The 15,017-nt window shown below is 47.9% G+C and overlaps 1 protein-coding gene across 9 annotated transcripts in view; it reads left to right on the top strand.

The window, feature by feature from the left end:
* Positions 1 to 1,176: 1,176 nt before the first annotated feature.
* BICD1 (BICD cargo adaptor 1) overlaps positions 1,177 to 15,017 on the top strand; it is a gene marked incomplete at both ends in the record, with an annotated part of 137,927 nt that continues 124,086 nt past the window's right edge. For all 9 annotated transcript variants that reach the window (XM_084256267.1, XM_084256265.1, XM_084256266.1 and 6 more), the window contains one exon: positions 1,177 to 1,389. In XM_084256267.1, the coding sequence (XP_084112393.1) occupies positions 1,177 to 1,389 (213 nt within the window). The remainder of the gene's footprint in view (positions 1,390 to 15,017) is intronic.

Genomic DNA, 15,017 nt, shown 5'->3' with positions numbered 1-15,017 from the left:
TGGAGTCAGGACTAAACCCAGTGTGGCCACTGGCAGCCCCGGGACTTTGGGCAGGCGGCTCAACTTGCCTGCCTCAGTTTCACCATCTGGAAACTGAGGATAATGGATCCCCTCTCCAAGGGTTGGGAGCACTGCCGAGAAGGCATGGACTGCACTCAGAAGAGTGCTGGGCTCCGGGTCCCCAGAGCTTTCCTGGTGCTTACTGTTTTGTAAATGTTTGATGGGTGGAATTGTGGGTCCCACATAGGGGATTTCTTGCAGTTTTCCTTTATTGAAGAATCCCTACAGCAGAACTACGAGGGCAGGAATAATGGTCCCACGAGGCTCCCTGGTGCCTGCATTACAGGTCTTTTGCTAAGTAGACAGTGATCCTTGATGAGCTGGTCACTGAAAGCTTGGGCAACACAGTGCGTATCCGGGCTGGGGTGCCAGTGGAGGGGTCGGGAGCCCGGCGGGCAGGAAGAAGGATGCGAGGCTCTGAGCGTGCAGGCTACCGTGGGCTTTTCTTTGGGGGACAATCGCCGACTCCGGCAGTTTCCTGAGTGCGGGCTCAGGTCACAGCCAGGCAGCCCCGGCGCCGGAGCCGCCGTGGGGGCAGGGCTCGCGAGGGACGCGGGCTGAGGCAAAGCCGGGGCGGGGCGCAGGCGCCTCTCCGCGCACCCCGCCGCCGGCGCCCGCCTCGGTCAGCGCCTCCCCGCCGGGAGCAGGCGTCCCCGCGCGCCCCCACCCGCCCCGCGCCCCGGGCCCCGCGCCCGGCGGGAGGCGCCCCGGGTGTCGCGTGCGCTCCGCCCTCCCCGCGCGCCCGCCCCCCCGCCGGGCCGGGACTGCAGCACTCGGGGTGCGGCGCGGCCGGAGCGAGCAGGTGGCGCGGCGCCGCGCCCGGGGACTGCAGAGGCGCTGCCCGAGACATGGCGGCGGGCGCCGCGCGCTGAGCGGCCTGCGCGCCCGGGCACCGGCCGGCGGGGGCGCGGGCTCCCGTCCTCCGCCCATCCATGCGGCGCTCCTCGGCGGCCGCTCGGGCCGGGTAGCGGCCGCGGCCGGGGCGCCGCGGGGCGGCTTCGCCCGCCCCTTCCCCGCCGCCCGCGCCCGCTCCTGCGCGCCCTCCCGCCCCCGCCCCGCCGCGGGCGCCCCCCGGCACCCGGCCTCCGCCCGCCCGCCCGGCCGGCCGCCGCGGCGATGGCCGCGGAGGAGGCGTCGTCCAGTGTGGACCAGTACAAGACGGAGATCGAGAGGCTGACCAAGGAGCTGACCGAGACCACCCACGAGAAGATCCAGGCGGCCGAGTACGGGCTGGTGGTGCTGGAGGAGAAGCTGACCCTCAAGCAGCAGTATGACGAGCTGGAGGCCGAGTACGACAGCCTCAAGCAGGAGCTGGAGCAGCTCAAAGAGGTGAGTGGCCCCTCGGCCGCCTGCGCCCCGCGCCCCGCGCCCCGGCTGTTTTTTTGGACCTCGGGGAGGATGCTGTGTGGAGCGCCTGGTCATCTGGGCGCCCCTTGTAGATAAGAGGGACTGAAGGAGCCCATTGTCCAGCCTGCCAGAGGAAAATTGCCCAGGAAATGCTTGCGGTGGCTGGAATTCTGGAGGCCAGGCTGGCAAGGCCGTGGGGGAGGGGGACCCTGAGTCGGATCATCCGGGAGATGTTCTGCGGACGGGAATGGGTAAATCAAACTTCTCCAAACTGCTGTTGCCTCAGCCCAGGCTTCAGTGACGACCCCATGGGACACAGAGGCAAGGAGCAGGTTGGGACCTGCACCCCAGTGTCGGGGATGGACTCTTGGTCCCTCAGCCTTGGCTGAGGTCGCCCCCCAGCTGGTGGGAACACTCCCCAGCCCTGGGACAAAGGCTGGGCAGCCTGCATTCTCCTTGACTGCAGCTCTCCATGTCCAGGGCTGCTGCGGAGGAAACGGCCCAGTGGGGACATCCTGCTGTTGACCTCAGGCCTGCCGTGCCCCAGGCTTCTAAGGTCACCCTGACCAGGGCCAGCCAGCTCCCCTGCAAACCGGGAAGGGATGGGGGTACTTGGTACCTGGGGGGCTGTGCTTGGCAAATGAGAATGTCCTGTATTTATATGACCAGGATACCCCAGGTGGGTCATGCATGCACCTGTCCTCTTTATTCTTTTCACATTTGGCTTCTTTGAAAGACTCGCTAGTGAAGTGGAAGAAAATAGCAAACATGCTTCTGCTTCCTGGCAGACGCCTGGGAGACTGTGCATGTGGCTGGAGGAGCTGGATCTGTTTCCCCCCGGCTTCCCGAGGCACTGTGGGTAGCAGCGCACACCCTGCTTTCCCTGTGACAGGGCTTTATTTTTAGGTGCCTTTTGATATCTTGCATATTCTAACTTGGTAGCTGATATAAAAAAGGCTTTTCTCGTAACATACTCAAGGAACTTTTATTTGGGGGGAGGTGTCTTATTTTGTGTTGTTACAGTTAAAAAAACATGGTTCCTGACATAGCTGGTCACCTCACCTTCTAGTTTAACACATGATGGTAAGCAATTCCACTTTCTGTCTGATTTTTACTTGGAAAAATGGAAAAGCATATGTTTGCCTAATGGAAATGCATATGTTTGCATATATAATTTCCCCCTCTGGGGTTATCTATTTTTGTGTATCAGGTTGCCAGTTTCTGGTTCCTGTGTTTCTTGCCATGTACATGTCTGTTCTTAACAACAGTGGAGCTCACTGGTATTTCCAGCTTGGAGTAGATCTGTGGCCACTGTATCTAAATGCAGTGGAAGGAGGATGGGGCTCTAGTTCTCAGGATGATTTGATGTCTGCACCCCAACAACACTGCTTTTCCCAGACAAGGAAGTGCGTGTGGGCATACTGACCATCACCTCCTTGATAAAAGGGGTGGAGGGGCCTGCATTTCATGAAATGGAGTATTCAAACCGTTGACAGACCTGCTTGATTTAACAGCCCTACCAGGGGCTTTCCTGTGTCATCCAGCTTACCCTGCATGGTAAAACTCCAGGCGATGTCTCTTGCTTTTGCTAAACATGAGCTCTTAAGATACTTTGCATCCAAAGTCTTTAACACAAAGCCTAACACATAAGAGCATGCAACAAATAATTTATGAAACACAGCATCTGTAGTGGAAGCAGATATACCTTTACCAGGTTGTTATCGGTTAGTGTCAGAGACAGACTGAGGAAAGCCGGGCACACAGGAAGGTGCCAGTATCCTCAAAACTACCGATATTACTTTCATCAGCAGTCAGGGGGAAAATCAGAAAAAATGTTTTCTAGGAGAATATAACAGTGGCTCCTTATAAAAGACAATGGAAATACCTATTTTTTTTTCCCCTGTAAAAACCTTGAAACCTATTTTATTTTACATGGCAGGAGGTTCATAAAAATTTACTAAGATTGTTTTTGCCAGAGGATACTTGTCCACATATGCATTTTGAGTTGCATTTTGCATAAATAGAATTCAATTTAAGTTCTCGATGACATATCATATATAAATGTACTTTAGGGTAATGAAATTATCATTATACTTGATTATTTGATGATTCATGTGCAATAACAAGTGAAACCTATCCTCTTTATCCTTTCAACATGATGTGTACTGTGGGCAGGAACACTATTTAAATGAGCTGATTAGGTCTCAGTAATATTTCCTGTTTGAAATGAAAATTCAAAATCACTGTACAAACTTAAGATATACCAATGATGACATCATATAGAAGCCGTTTTTGAAAGACATGTTTTTGAAGCACTGTGATTTTTCAAAAGGAATCTAACTGATGTTATTACATTATATCTATATAGCCAAATATAAGAGAACTCTTTAGCTTATTTCTTGGCTCTTTCAACAAATACAATTCATTTTAAAAGCCTAATTGGACCAGTTCTGGAAATGTCCAAAGAAAACACAATGCTCCATCCAGGCTGGACGTGAGTGATTTCCTGTCCAACACAGCCTAGTCCTTACAGGTCACCCCTGTCCCCTTTGTGTTGCTGCCCCATTCCTGGGTCTGGTTCTGCTATGGGGATGATGATGCAGGTGAGTGGTGGTGCCTGATGTGTGACATCAGGATGATGAGGTCATGAATTTTTTCTAGTTCCATATTCCCTGGGTCTGATTACTTTTGCACCTGGCCTGCTGGTCCTTGGGGCTGTGCTTTGGGCCCCAGGGCCCTGTGCTCTGTACCCACAAGAACACTTCCCTGAGAGGGAGTAACACTTCCCACAGAGGAGACCTCTGACATCCCACCATGTTGGTTCGCTGCTGGGCAGCCACACGCCCAAGCCAAGGCCCAAGCCAGCCCTTGGCGGGGCCTGTGATCCGTGAATAAGGCTGCCTTCTAAGTGTCCCCAGGGACACCACTCCTGATTGTGTATTTGGGATGTGGGTAAATAAACACTGTGTCTGGCACCCAGGCCCTGCCAGAGTACTGCCTGAAGACGGGCTCTCAAAACAACTTGAAATCAAAAAATATATAGACATTTGAAAAAACCTCAAATGTAAGGTTTTTTTAAATTTTAATTGTTAAACTTAAAGCAGTGATAGGAATCTAAGATGTATTTTTATTTAGAAAGAGTCTGTAGAAGGGCATGATTCAGCATTTTTGGTAACATTTTAGAAAGCCTTTGCAGTAGGTCACTGGGGACCCTTTCCTGAGCATCTCAGCTCCTGGTCTGCCTGAGACCCCGAGGATGTCCATGGCGGGTGGACAATATGTGGTGGGCGCCCCACAACCTCTTCGCGCCTCCCTAGCGCCATAGTTGAACCCTCTAAGAAATACACATTGAACTTACATGCTTTTAGGGATTGTCACATTAGGGCCTTGATGAAAACCTCTTTTATTATCTGGATTCAGCTTTAAGGAGAACCGGTTGTTTTCCTCACATGCGCGGACAGATTCTCATCATCTTTGCTCTCCTTAAACTCTAAGTCATAGAAAGACCCCCTCCCGAAACAGCTTTCCAGGCCACGAGTGAGCATAAAGTTAATGTTTTCTTTTTCATCTAACCTAGTGTTTTTTCTCATTGTTTTTTTAAAGATGAAAGGTTTACATTTATTATCATAATCATTAAGAAACCCAAATTAGATCAGTTATATCCACATATGCTTTCGGAAACTGTTTATAGCCTCCCCCTACAGTCATTTTCAGACACATTTCTTTCTTTTGACTCAGTTGCTCTAACTTGCAACATTTCTTCTTAATTTTTTTTTGTTATTATCTGTTTATTGAGAGGATGTCAGTTTACCACACTGGACACACTATTCCGTCTTTCTGTTTGGACTCAAGATTTCACGTAAGGCAGAGCTATTGTCCAGTTATCAGTCACAAGGGTTTCATAATCTCTCATCATCTTCGCCAGGTTTGCATAAATGTGGACCGCAGCCATGCTTTGGACCTATTTCAGAGTTTCCTGCTAATAGATATTCTGCCCTAGGGCCCCTAAGTGTGCACTCTGGATGTTGGAATTCAGTGGCATTGAATTCCTTGTATGTCATTCATGACAGCATGTAAGTAATTCAGTCACTACTTGGGTGTTGAGAGACACAGCAAAGGACTTTTTGCCCCGAGACTGCCCCTGTAAATGTGGCCCTAAAGGAGAGGAGGGCGTGGGGTGTCTTGCTATTAAAATGGAGGCAAGCCAAGTCTGGGGGCAGCAGGTGAAGTCGGGAAAACGGTGGCCCTGGGTCTTAGGAACGGTTGGGACGCTTTGTGGCTGCAGTTGGTGCCTTATGCCTTACCTCATCTTCCAAATAATAATCTTCCAAATAATAATCTTCCAAATAACTGACTTATTGCCCATTTTTAGTTACGAGAGTAATAAAAGTGCTAACATTTTCAACATACAAAAGGCTCCATTTAGGACTAGTGCTTCGGTGCCTTATTTCTAGTTACAACGATGCTTTTACAAGGTTAATTGTACAGAAGAGGAAGCCAAGTCTTTGGGAGGTTAAGGGCCTTCCTTCCGCAAGACCATAAACTAAGAGGGTTCAGGAGGAAATTTCCTTCTCATGTGGACTTGTGTCAGCCACGAGTCAGGGCAGGGGCGGTGGGGACAGTGGGAGGAGCCAGCCCCAGAGTGGGCAGTGCGCGCAGGATCCGGGTGCTGGGCGTGATTGCGCCTGGAGGACAGGAGAGCAGAATCCAGAGTTCTCAGGATGGAGACAGGCTGGTCTGGCCACAAAGGAAGGTACTGTGGGGTGGGGCAGTTTACAGGGTCAAGTTGAAGCCCAAGTTGTAGGAGACCTTCTAATTTGTGTTTTCTTTGAGGAAAGGCATATGCTGCGTGATAAATTCAGATTCTCCATGTGACAAAACATCAATAATTTGTGCAGCCAGTTATCATGCTACTCAAACTTGATTTCCAGAATATGGGCTATGTGAACACTCTATTTTCACCTAATTGTCATCTCTGGGGGCAGAGAGGCGAGCTAGCCCCAAGAGGCTCCAGAGGTCCCTGAGCTGAAATACCTCTCTTGCCCCTGGGTGGGCTAGGACACCAGGAGTTTGATTTGCTCTTTTTTTAAAAAAAAGATTTATTTATTTATTTATATAAGCACTAGGTATAGTCAGAAGCGCGGGAGGGTGAGAGAATTCGCCAGAGCAGGGAGCAGAGCAGGCAGAAGGACCGAAGTACACTGCTGAGGGGAGCAGCGGGCGGCAGGAGAGGTCTGCGCGCCATGTGGGACCCTCCTCCGGTGGCCAGGGAGCAGGCGGGAATCGAACCGGTGCCGCAGAGGCTGCGGGCAGCTTCGCAACCCAGCACTCAACCGCTGCGCCACCGGGGAGGCCCTGATTTGCTCTTTAAAAAAGAAAAATACCGGATGGTCTCACTCATAGCAGGAATTTAGAAAACCTAAATAAGAGACCAGGAAAAAGACTAATCAATACAAAGTAATAACCAGAATCATCAAGCAACTATAAACCAGAGACACACTGGTGGGGGGGAAGGGGGGCGGGAGAGGAAGAACTAGAGTAAAAATAAGGGGGGAGTGCAATTGTATGGGGAATATAACCAAAATGAAAATGCATACATTGTGCAAAGATGAAAAATGATGTAAGAATTATATAAAATAAAACATTAAAAAAAAATTACAGCGTGGGGCCTCCCCAGTGGCGCAGTGGGTTGAGTGCAGCACTGTGAAGCTGTCCACAGCCTCTGCAGTGCGGGTTTGATTCCCGGACGGCCAGGGAGCCATTCACATGGTGCAGCAGACCTCTCCTGTCTCTCCCGCTGCTCCCCTCAGCAGTGTATTTCAGTCAGTTGGCCTGTTCTGCTTCCTGCTCTGTCTCTGGTGAATCCTCTCACCCTCCCGCACCTCTGGCCTGTACCCCAGCTCTTGTATAAATAAAATAAATCTTTAAAAAAAATTACAGCGTGTAACTACGACAGCCCAGAATGACACTTGAGCTTAGTGCTAATCTTGCACGAGTTACCAGTTTTCACAGTCCTGTCCCTGTTGCTAAGACTTTGGCGAGTGCTCTCTCATGCTTGTTTGAAGTACTCTTTAAACATGTGAATCCACATGTTAGTTTTTGTGGTTCTATGGTTTTTATAAAAATGGGATCAGGCCATATCTAGGGCTCTGTCTTTCGTCTCATGGCATGTCCTTTCAAATATCTGCATCTTCACGGCACTGATGTTTCAAAGTGTGAAGAGAACTGGACTGGCAAGGGAAGAGAGCTTCAGGGGCTGGTGGTGGTGGGGGGGTTGCGTTAGTGGTAAAGGGTCTGCCCCAGGACAAGTGTCCTCTCCGTGCCTGGTTTTGGTGAGAAACCAAGATGATTCAGGCACTTGGGCCTTATTCCATTATCCCTTCTCTGCCCTGATAGTTGAGTTTGGAGATGGCTGGTTAGGATCTTACACAGCATCTGGGCCTCAGTGTGGGGCCCAGACGGTGGGAGAGCAGGTGTGGGAAATCACCCAGCCGGCGAGCTGTTCCTTGTCATGATGGAAGGGACTAAGATGGATGGCAAGAGATGCCCTTTCCTCTTGGGAGTTAGTCACTCTGTCTATAAAATTAAGGGGTTGGAATAGGTCATCTCTGTGATTTTTACCAGCTCTAAATTCCAGCCATGCTGTTGTAAGTCGCGTGGTCTACTTACTTATCTACCTGCCTTTTGCTTTTCAGATGCATTCTGTCTTTTACACAGTACACAAATAATCATGCTTAATCACAGCACTTTTGCTTAGCTTCCAGGGATGCACTTCAGTTGTTTTCTGTATTTTTCCTCCGATCCACTTCCACCCTGGCCACTCAGCTCCAGCCAGCTACCAGCTGCTTTAACGTCTGAGCTCCAGCCCGCCATCTTTTTAAACAATTCACAGTTCTCCTGTAAACACCTGACCTGCACTCATTTTCCTTCTGGGTTCACTTTGCTTCTCTAACCCTGCCTTTGCTGTTACAAAACGGGCTCATTCAGTCTGTTTGCACTGGTGTTTTTATACCTGGCTTCAGCAAGCGGAACAAGGCTTATGGGCTCCCAGGGAGCTAGATGTTGGGTTAAAATAAAAAACGGAAAGTATAATTGTCCCATAGTGGGATGGGCTGGCTTTTTTTTTTTTTTAAAGATTTATTTGTTTATGCATACAAGAGCTGAGGTACAGGCCAGAGATGTGATGGGTGAGAGGATCCACCAGAGACAGAGTGGGAAACAGAACAGGCAGACTGACTGAAATACACTGCTGAGGGGAACAGCAGGTGAGACAGGAGAGGTCTGCTGCACCATGTGGGTTGCTCCCTGGCCTGCCGGGGATTAAACTTGTGCTGCAGAGGCTTCAGATTGCTTCATTGTGCGGTACTCAACCCCTTGTGCCACCAGTTAGGCCCTGGCTGGCTTCTTTAGGAAATAGTTCCCCATCACCAAAAAAGTTAGAGACTAGCTCACCTGGGCTGGGAATTCTCTCTGGAGGGGTTTCTTTAGAATAATCACCAAGGACCCCGCCTTGTCTGCTTTCTTTTATTTTGATCACTCCAGGGGTTCCAGGTAATTTCATATGTTTTTTTTTTTAATCATTAATATTATATTCCTACCCCACTATAAGATCACAGTATTTTCTACACGGTGAAATGTTTCTCTTTTAATGTTGAACATTTCATGGTATAACATTTATAACATTTGAATGTTTGGCATGTTTCCAAAGTGTATCAAAAGTTCATCTTGACTTTGATTTATGTTTTGCTTGGTTTTCAGGAAAAAACTAATATGCAGTAAAAAATTAACTATCTGTAAATTTTGAGAGATTTCAGTGAAACTCGATTTTGCAGCTTTGTGGTTGCACTGAGGGAAGTCTCCACCCACCAGAATCTGTTTATACATATACACACACACTTGCATTCACCTGCACATACCTGTGCACACCTGTGCACACATGCACACTTGCACACACACCTCACATTCATGATTATATATTTTGCTATTTGCACTCAGTCCAATATTTTGTAATTTGTACTGTCAATTACTTACATTATCTGACCACCTACTTAGGTGATCAAAATCCTTTTTGATTTAGATGGCCACGAACCCTTTTTGTTTCATTTATCCACTCAGGAATTTGCATTGAGTGGCTGCTGTGCTGGCCCTGTGTCCCTTGCTGAAGATACTGTGTTTAACAAGATAGGCGAGACGGAGCTGCCGGTGTGGAGTTGGTTTCCGATGAGAAGATACTCCCCAAACACATGCCTCCTCCACATAGGAGAAGTGTGGGACTGAGGAGATGGGGATGGGAAGGAAAGCGACATCAAGAAGAACCTCTTCAGAGGTGGGATCTGAGCCCAGACTTGACTGCTGGGAAGGCACCTACTGTGTGGACACTGGGGAGGAATTTTTAGGAAGGGGGAAGTGCAAAGATCTCAGAACTCTGTTGGGGAAATGCTGGGTCACCAGGCCCTGTACAAATAACCCTTCAGTTCGGACAGATGACCGTCTGTGAGGTAGTATGTTGCCTTTAGATTTGTTGGATGAGGATTGAGGAGTGTTTGAGCAGAGCCCAGAAACTTCCATGAGGTCTTATTGTAGAAGAGGTGGGTGAGATGGTGACTTTCAGCATAGACTACACCTGTGGTCCCCTGGGTGGTTGGTGACAGTCTGCTACCTGGATCCTGCACCAGGACAGCTCTGGCAGGGTCCGGGAGGCTGATCAGGGGCTCCAGCACCCAAGACCCCTCCCTTTCCGGATACTGGCAGCTCAGGGAGGTAAGTTCTCCACAGGAGCAGAGGTGTGTGCTTGGACAAGCTGGGACTTAGGAGCTGTGGCCTGAACTTTAACTTTTCAGGCTTTTGCCCTTATCTTTTCTGTTTTCTGGAAATGAAGACACTGTAAAGTCTTTGGAAAAAATAGCCAACATCATCAATGACTTGACTGTGTCCAACAGAGATGTTTGTTCATCTAGACAGTGTTGGAATTCCTATCCTCCAGGGTTAAAGTTTCTTTAAAAGGGTTTTTTTTTTGTGGTGGATGTGGTTGGCAGCATGCATCTAAATCCCCTGCGCCTCTCACTCTACACCCATCTCTATGCAGTGAAAAAGTGGAGCGAACCCCTTTTTCTGTCTCTGTCATGTCTACCCTGTTGTTTTCTTCTGTTTGCAGATGTTTATGCCAGCTTCACAGACACAGAGCATGAACAAAGAATTGTTTGGATGGATTGATCTTTAACATCAGGCTCATTTCCAGTTGTTCTTCTGTCACACATGCTCACTGTTTTCAAACATTTCCTTGCAGGACTTTGCAGTGTACTATTTAACCGCTGAATTTCTATCTTTAGATTTAGAATTGATAATAAGAAAGCTGTTTACATTTATGGGAAGGCGGTGCTCACAGTAGCAATTTCCTGAAGGCTGTTTTGTTGCAGGTTTGGCGTGGGTCTGTAATAGAAGGTTCAGAACCACCGGCTTTGTTTTTCTCCTGTAAACTGCAGACTAATGTGGAACCAAATGCCATGGCTGAAGAGCCCTTAGCCATCAGGTTTTGAAATTGAAAGAGGCTTATGTTATAACGTGGATATGCCTTGCTGATAAGCTTGACTGGTGGCCATTTTTTAGATGGTCTTAGGAGATTTTGTGCAGTTGACCCCCCCTGGGGAGGGGACTTGATGGGGACAGGATGACTTTAATCTAGTGCTGGGCTTTGAAGATATGTCATCTTGCAGATGATCTTTGGCACACACGGCCATTTCCCCCCTTTACATCACAATCTGGCTTGATTACCATCGAGGCTGGTGTGTGCGCCAGCCTTTTAAACTTAAATTCCCACAAAAATATAATTAGGAAGGAAAAGCAAATAGTAGGGACCAAAAAAAAAAAAAGACTCGTATAATGTACTTGAAAACCAATTAGAAACACTTTTAGAGGTGTGACCTCTTGGGTTATTCTTTTAAAAATTGGTCCAGGTTCTTAATTTGTGTTGGTAGCTCAGAATTAACTGTGGTTTAATAATCTGCTTCTGATGATCTGGACAACAAGAAGACCCCCTTCTATTAATAGTTTTCAGTAATTTAGACAGCGTTGACACCGCTGTCACAGATGTTTCACAGTGCCAGCTGGACCCACACCGAGGTCCTCTTGGGCATGCCTATGGGTGTCCCTCAGAAGCAAACACAGACCTGTGCTGGGGAAGCTTCTCACAGCAGCAGGAAAGACTGGAAAAGACTCACCACAGACTATATTCTTTAGGCAAATGAGCCCATAGTAAAAAAAAGAAAAAAAGGGTCTGAAATATACAAAGAAGAAGGCACCACAGATTACACGTCTTGTCATTACATGTCATTGAACATCAGAACACCTCAATGCCATGGTCTCTCGAACCCTCCCCCCAGCATAACCTTCACCATTCGCTTTGTCATAAATCATGTTTTTGTTTTTTTGTTTTTTTGCGTAGAGCTGGGGTGTAGGCCAGAGGTGCAGGGTGGAGGTGAGAGAACTCACTAGAGACGAGTGGGGAGCAGCACAGACGGATCTACCGGAATCCACTGCTGAGGGGAGCAGCAGGTGAGACAGGAGAAGTCTGCTGCACCCTGTGGGTCAGCTCCCTGGCTGGGGATTGAACTCAAGCAGTAGCAGTGACAGCACTGAGACTCAACCACTGGGCCCCCAGGGAGGCCACATGTGTGTTTTTATAAGCAAAGTAGGCAAGTCTAACAGGGGGATTCAGTTGTCTAATTAGATGTTACTAGAAACCTTAATGGGATCTGTGATATGATTCTTAAAAAGTCACTTTGGAGAAAAATATTGAGGGCTTTTCATAAAGTATTAAAAAATATAAGCACTAATCCCAAATGTTCCTTTTGTGGCTTTTGAGTAAGAACTTGCATATTTTTTCTTTTTTTTTCTTTTATACATTTTTTACATCATTTTTCATTTTTGACCAAGTATGCATTTTCATCTTGGTTATGGTCCCCATACAATTCCCACCCCCCTTGTTTTGATCCTACTCCCTCCTCCCCCACCCCCGTGTGTGTCTCCGGTTTATGGTTGCTTGTTGATTTTGATTTTTTACTTTATTATAATTAGGTTTGCATATTTTTAACTTAAACCAGCATCTGAAATATTTTATTACCTATAACTATAAAACTTCTTCCTTTGGTTATTTTCCTCCTTTCTATACTAATTCCCAATTAGCTGGTTGATTCAGGCCTAGCTAACATCACACTCTTGTAAAATTTAAAACTTCTATGGAAAAAGCTCAAGGACGTATTACCTATGTAAATAGGAATTCATGTTTTTTTAAATCACTTGACATTATTCAGTTTTACATTATTAGGGAAAAACTTTCATAGTGTTATTTGTGTGCCAATAGTGTTAAACCAACAATTTTTTTTGTATGTTTGTAGCTTAATTTTACTTTCAAGTTAAGCTATTCGAGTCTTTTTCCTTCATAATGTAAGATGTAATAATGTAAGATTCCTAATGTAAGATTAACAATGTGGAAGCATGTAAAACCCTAGGGTCACATGTAAAACTCTCTCTTTAACATTAAATACTCAGGCTTCTGAGTCTCCTTCCCCGCCCCCCATGCTTCTCTTCCTCATTGTCTTTTACCCCCTCTCTCCATTAACTTCACTCTAGAATATCGAGGATTTAACGGATCATTAAACAATTACCTCTCATTTTGGAAAAATTCGGAGAACGTTTATTAAATGTCACTGTGGAGGGTCTTGAAACTTGGAATCCCAAGTTTAGATCTGGCTGCAGATCCATCTCAAAGCTCAGTGATTCCCACTCCCATTGCTTGAGAAGGCTGTCCCTCAACCCCACCCCGCCCGCCCTTCTCCCCCACAGTGCTGTGTGACCCACAAGCAGGATGTGAAACTTGGAATCACAGGACAGGCTTAGCACACTCACTTGGTTACATAGAAATTTAGAAAAACAGGGGTCTCCCTGGTGGCACAGGGGTTAAAGTCTCAGCGCTATCAAGCTATCGTCAGTCACTGCGACCTGAGTTCCATCCCCGGCCAGGGAGCTGACCCATATGGTGCAGCAGACCTCTCCTGCCTTGCCCGTTGTTCCCTCAGCGGTGGATTTCAGCGGATCCGCCTGTTCTGCTCCCCACTCTGTCTCTGGTGAATCCTCTCATCCCTGCATCTCTGTCCTACACCCCAGTTCTTGTATGCATAAATAAATAAAATAAATCTTCAAAGTGATAATAATTAAAAAGAAATTTAGAAAAACAAGTGTGGTAGACCCCGAATGAAAGTCAAATATGAACAACAAATTGTAAAAAACAGTAACTTAGAAGGCGCTTAAGCCCTAGTGCACAGCTCCTCCCAGCTGACTGAAAAGACGACGACGGCGGAAAGATGGGCAAAGACTGTGACCAAACAGGAGGGTTTGTGTATGATCAACAAACCTCTGAAAAGATTTTGCATCGTAGTAGGCAATGAATGCTGATTAATAGCAAGTTCTCACATTTGCCACTCAGCCTGCAGGGAGTTTAGGCGCTGGTCACACAGTGTTGCGGAGGCAGCCTTCTCATGTGCTGGGAGTGGGAATCACAGAGCTTTGAGATGGTTCTGCACCGAGATCTAAAAGCACAGTGCGTGGGCCCATCATGGTCGTACAGACCACAGGGGATGGCGTCCAGTCCTGGATGCTGCCATCTGCAGGAAGCCCTACTTCCATTTAGCTCATCCCCTGGACCTGCCTGAGCACAGGGCTCTCCTGGGGGCCTCACAGCAGGCAGAGCTGGCTCCTTCTCCTTCCCAGACCATCACAGCTGCCTCTCTATTTAAATAAAACCACGCTGGGAAAGCTAGATGGAATCCCACACCTCCTCACACCCCACTTCTGCCTTCGCCCACTTCCTAGACCAGGTTTGGAACATTCGATTTCACACTCAATGTGTGATCAAAGCAGAAATCTATGTTGCGTTAATTTTCAACTCTTCTTGGTCTTGGAAATATGTTAGCGCTTCTGGTAAGTGGAGATGCTTGTGCTCTGTTCTGGTGGGTTCTGATGGGTTCAGCTGCTCCTGGCTCCTCCCCCTGCTCTGCTGCGCCCTTCCCGGGATGCCCACATGGTTCTTTCCTCACAGAAACCCTCTTCCACGTCCTGCGTGGGGACGGGGATGCCTGGGGATCTTTCACATTTCCTGTGCTTTGTGAAAATGCAAGTTGTGCAATGGGAAAACAACTATTGGAGTAAGAACTCACTGTGAAAAGGAAAAGTTGATAGAGGAAAATATCACTAGAAATGATGGTTCGATCACACTGTACCTGCAAGGTGATTTTCCCTCCCTAGTCCTAAGTAAGGGACATTTTGTAGACATTTATTCATCTCACTGTGGAACATCTGCCCGTTAGATGTAAGGGCACGGAGCTTCCTCCCTGGGGGTTAGCTTGCCACGGGGAGAAAAGCAGAGGAAGGGCAAGCAGTTACGGGAGTAACTCGCTGGCACAGGGAAGGCTGCTAAACACTGAGGGAGGCAGGCAGGTTAGTGGGCAGCACGGGGGATATCTTAGAAGTGAAGCCAGCCTGGCCTTTCGGAGATGCCATCTCAAGTGGTGGAAAGAGAAGCCAGGAAAATTTCAGTGTCTCGCTCAAAAGGCACA

Source organism: Talpa europaea (genome assembly GCF_964194135.1).
Source record: "Talpa europaea genome assembly, chromosome: 15".
NCBI classification, from domain to species: domain Eukaryota; kingdom Metazoa; phylum Chordata; class Mammalia; order Eulipotyphla; family Talpidae; genus Talpa; species Talpa europaea.
Note: the sequence above shows the minus strand (reverse complement) of the source record. Positions and strands in the feature narration are given on the sequence as shown.